The 3,375-nt window shown below is 40.4% G+C and overlaps 1 protein-coding gene across 3 annotated transcripts in view; it reads left to right on the top strand.

Moving 5' to 3' along the window:
• LOC123969545 (cytoplasmic phosphatidylinositol transfer protein 1-like) overlaps window positions 1-3,375 on the top strand; it is an 87,048-nt gene that overhangs the window by 77,945 nt on the left and 5,728 nt on the right. For all 3 annotated transcript variants that reach the window (XM_046047049.1, XM_046047048.1, XM_046047050.1), the window contains 3 exons: window positions 1,318-1,413; window positions 1,960-2,115; window positions 2,578-2,641. In XM_046047049.1, coding sequence (XP_045903005.1) covers window positions 1,318-1,413; window positions 1,960-2,115; window positions 2,578-2,641 — 316 coding nt within the window. The remainder of the gene's footprint in view (window positions 1-1,317; window positions 1,414-1,959; window positions 2,116-2,577; window positions 2,642-3,375) is intronic.

Raw genomic sequence — 3,375 nt, forward strand, 5'->3', positions numbered from 1 at the left:
TGCTTCTTCCATTTCCTGATAACTGCACCGACAGTTGATCTTTTCTCTCCAAGTTGCTTTCCGATTCTCTTGTAGCCCATCCCAGCCTTGTGCAGATCAACAATCTTGTCCCTGATGTCCGTAGAAAGCTCTTTGGTCTTGCCCATGGTGGTGATGTTGGATGCTGGTTGTTTGGGTGTTGACAGGTGTCTTTTATACAGGTAACGAGGTGAGGCAGGTGTATTTGATGTAAATAATTGGTTGGGATTGGGGCTGTGTCTTAAAGAAAGACTAACTGGCTTGTAGGAGCCAGAATACTTGCTGTTTGGTAGGGGGTCATATACTTGTTTTTCCTCATCAGATGGTTATCAATTTTTATAAATTCATATGATGTGATTTTCTGGAATTTTCTTTGGGATTCTGTCTTTCACTGTTAGAATGTACATATGATTAAAATTGTAGATTGTTGCATTCTTTGTAAGTGGGCAAACCTGCAAAATCAGCAAGGGGTCAAATACTTTTTTCCCCCACTGTACATGTCCATCATTTCCCCCTCTGTTCCTCTACCCTATTTTCCTCTCCCTTCCTATGACCATCCCTCTTTTCTTAGTACTTCCTCTTGCCATCCCCTCCACCACCCCATCTCATTTTTGTTGTTTACCTCCTCCATGTCTTCTTTCATCCACCTCTGCCTCTCTCCCTCTCCTCCACATCCCAGTCTCCATTCCTGTTGCTTGGCTGCACTCATACATGCTGACATATCACCCTTATTGTGCCAGCAGTGCTCATCCACAGTGTAGATGACAGAATGCACCCTTGGAGGGGAGGAGGAGAAATGAAGGGAAAGAGCGCAAGAACGGGAGGGAGAAAGGGGGGGGGGGTGTATGTATCTCCGAAGAGAACAAGTTTAAACTCAGTTGGGATAACGCATTTATAAATACATATATGCATTAATGTAAAGGTACTAGAAATACATTTATATTTGATTTAATGAAGTAGGAGGTTCCATATAATCAACAGCAAGAACTAATGAAGAGAAAAGCTAAGAAGGGAATAAAAGGTTGTACTCACTTTTTGTAGCTGATTGTCTGTCACATTGATATTACACATTACAGTGTGTCATTTGGCACAGTAACAAGGCCATGGGCATAGAGCACCACCTAATGGTTTGTAACAGAATGAATAATTTCCAACCTTTTGAGCAGGTTTGCCAGCCACATAGCTGGTGATGTAAGCTGGAAAAGAAACATTTCTGAGGTGTATTTTTGTTTGTGAGGACTGTGATTGGCAGGCAGGGGCTGCAGTGAGCGTTGGCAAACTGATCTATTCTGTTTTCAGATCTTTGACACCGAGCTGAAGGAGCAGGAGAGGGAGGTGTGTTTCATTGACATCGCCTACGATGAGATTCCTGAGCGCTACTATAAAGAGTCTGAGGTGAGCGTGTGTGTGTGTGTGTGTGTGTGTGTGTGTGTGTGTGTAAATGCTCAGGGCTATTGGGTGCTAACACCACTGGAAATGGTGTAAGTATAATGTTGAGGGTGGAAATGCAGGCGTTAAACAATGTGTTTTAGTTAAAAACTGAATGACTTCAGTTTCAGTCATGTTTTGATCTTACTCACATTTTTTCTTTGAGTGAAAAATTCTATCTCTATAAGGTTCTTCACAATGAAAATAAGAAAATTATTATTAATCTGTTCAATTTGTTAATTAAGCCCAAACACTCTAATATAAACTGTGGGGACCTTAGTCCCACTTGTCTAACAGCTGCACTTGCTGTTTTGTATGCCTCTCCCAACACACACAGCATTCGTCTGAAAGCCTTTCATACTGCAGAGTCCATGAAGTGTGAGAGCTGGTAATTGTCTTCAGAGCTGATTGCCTCAGCTCTAATGAGCAGGGATAGAGATCCTCTGAGGACCAGAGGGGTTAATGTGAATAGTATTTAATACCAGAATTCGTGCATCTCCCCTCTTATTGCAGGACTTGCGATATTTCAAGTCCGAGAAGACGTCACGGGGGATTCTTCAGGAGGGCTGGAGGGACACCCAGGACCCTATCATGTGCTCTTACAAACTGGTCACAGTCAAGTTTGAGGTGTGGGGTCTGCAGACGCGCGTGGAGCAGTTTGTACACAAGGTGAGGGGTCATCTGTGGGATGAATGTTAGATCTTTTATTTTAGTCATAGTTGATTGTTGGCTTTAAGTTGCAGTATTAACTCTTTACATCCATCCTTCTTTGCATGGCCAAGTTAATTTCTTTTGGTCCAGTCCCACAAACAATTTGGTCATTGTTAAAATATAAACATGAAAATGAGTGGTTTGTTCACATCATGTCACATTTAATTCTATGTAGTTAGGCAATGTGCCTCTCTATGTTGCACTGAGGTAGCTGGATAAAGTATTTTTGCCACTGAGCTTGAATTCTAATTTAAAATCCTACTAGACTAGAGGGTTAGGTGCCTTAGGCTGTAGGAGTACAGTCATGGAGACTAAGTCTTGAATATTTTGCTTTTAAACACCATAACATTGAATGATAAAAAGTCAAAAATACATTGCCTGACTAACTATTTCATCATTGAGCATTGTGTTGTGTTACAGGTGGTTCGGGATGTGCTGCTGCTAGGACATAGACAGGCATTTGCCTGGGTGGATGAGTGGATTGGTAGGTCTATCAGCCCTTTTTTACACTCCCGCTGTCTATACACTCCCTTTCAGTCAAATCTCTACTCAGAAGTTAAAGTGAATGCACTGACTATACAATAGCATTCCCTTTTCATATAATTAAGTTTGGAACATGTGTAAATCTTAATTGTATTAATTCATAGATGAAAGATAAATTCATAGATAAATTGTTTGTAATTTTTTTTTAATTCCCCGTGTGTTTGGAGGTACTAAGAGTTACAAGCCTTCTTTAAGTGTTATGTTACGACAGCTGATTGTTCTTGTTCTTACAATGTTATGTGCTTTCATATCTACTCTGATTATATAAATTCCTACTGTGTGATTAGTGTTATTTAACCAGTCAGCATGCATGAAAAATCACTCCACTTGCATCTTAACCCTGTCACTGTCAGTCGTGCTAATTCTCCTACAGCATGGATCTTCCTCTTGGTATCACCCCTAACCCACTAATGACAAACAGTGTACTGTTGTGTCCAGGCACGGTCAGTGTTTGTTTCAAATGAAACCTGCACGACAAAAATATGTCTAACACTTTCATGTTTCATGTTAGAGAAATTCATATATACAGTGGGTACGGAAAGTATTCAGACCCCTTTAAATTTTTCACTCTTTGTTTCATTGCAGCCATTTTCCAAAAATCAAAAAAGTTCATTTTATTTCTCAGTAATGTACACTCAGCACCCCATCTTGACAGAAAAAAACAGAAATGTAGAA

The sequence above is a fragment of the Micropterus dolomieu genome, linkage group LG04, assembly GCF_021292245.1.
Source record: "Micropterus dolomieu isolate WLL.071019.BEF.003 ecotype Adirondacks linkage group LG04, ASM2129224v1, whole genome shotgun sequence".
NCBI classification, from domain to species: domain Eukaryota; kingdom Metazoa; phylum Chordata; class Actinopteri; order Centrarchiformes; family Centrarchidae; genus Micropterus; species Micropterus dolomieu.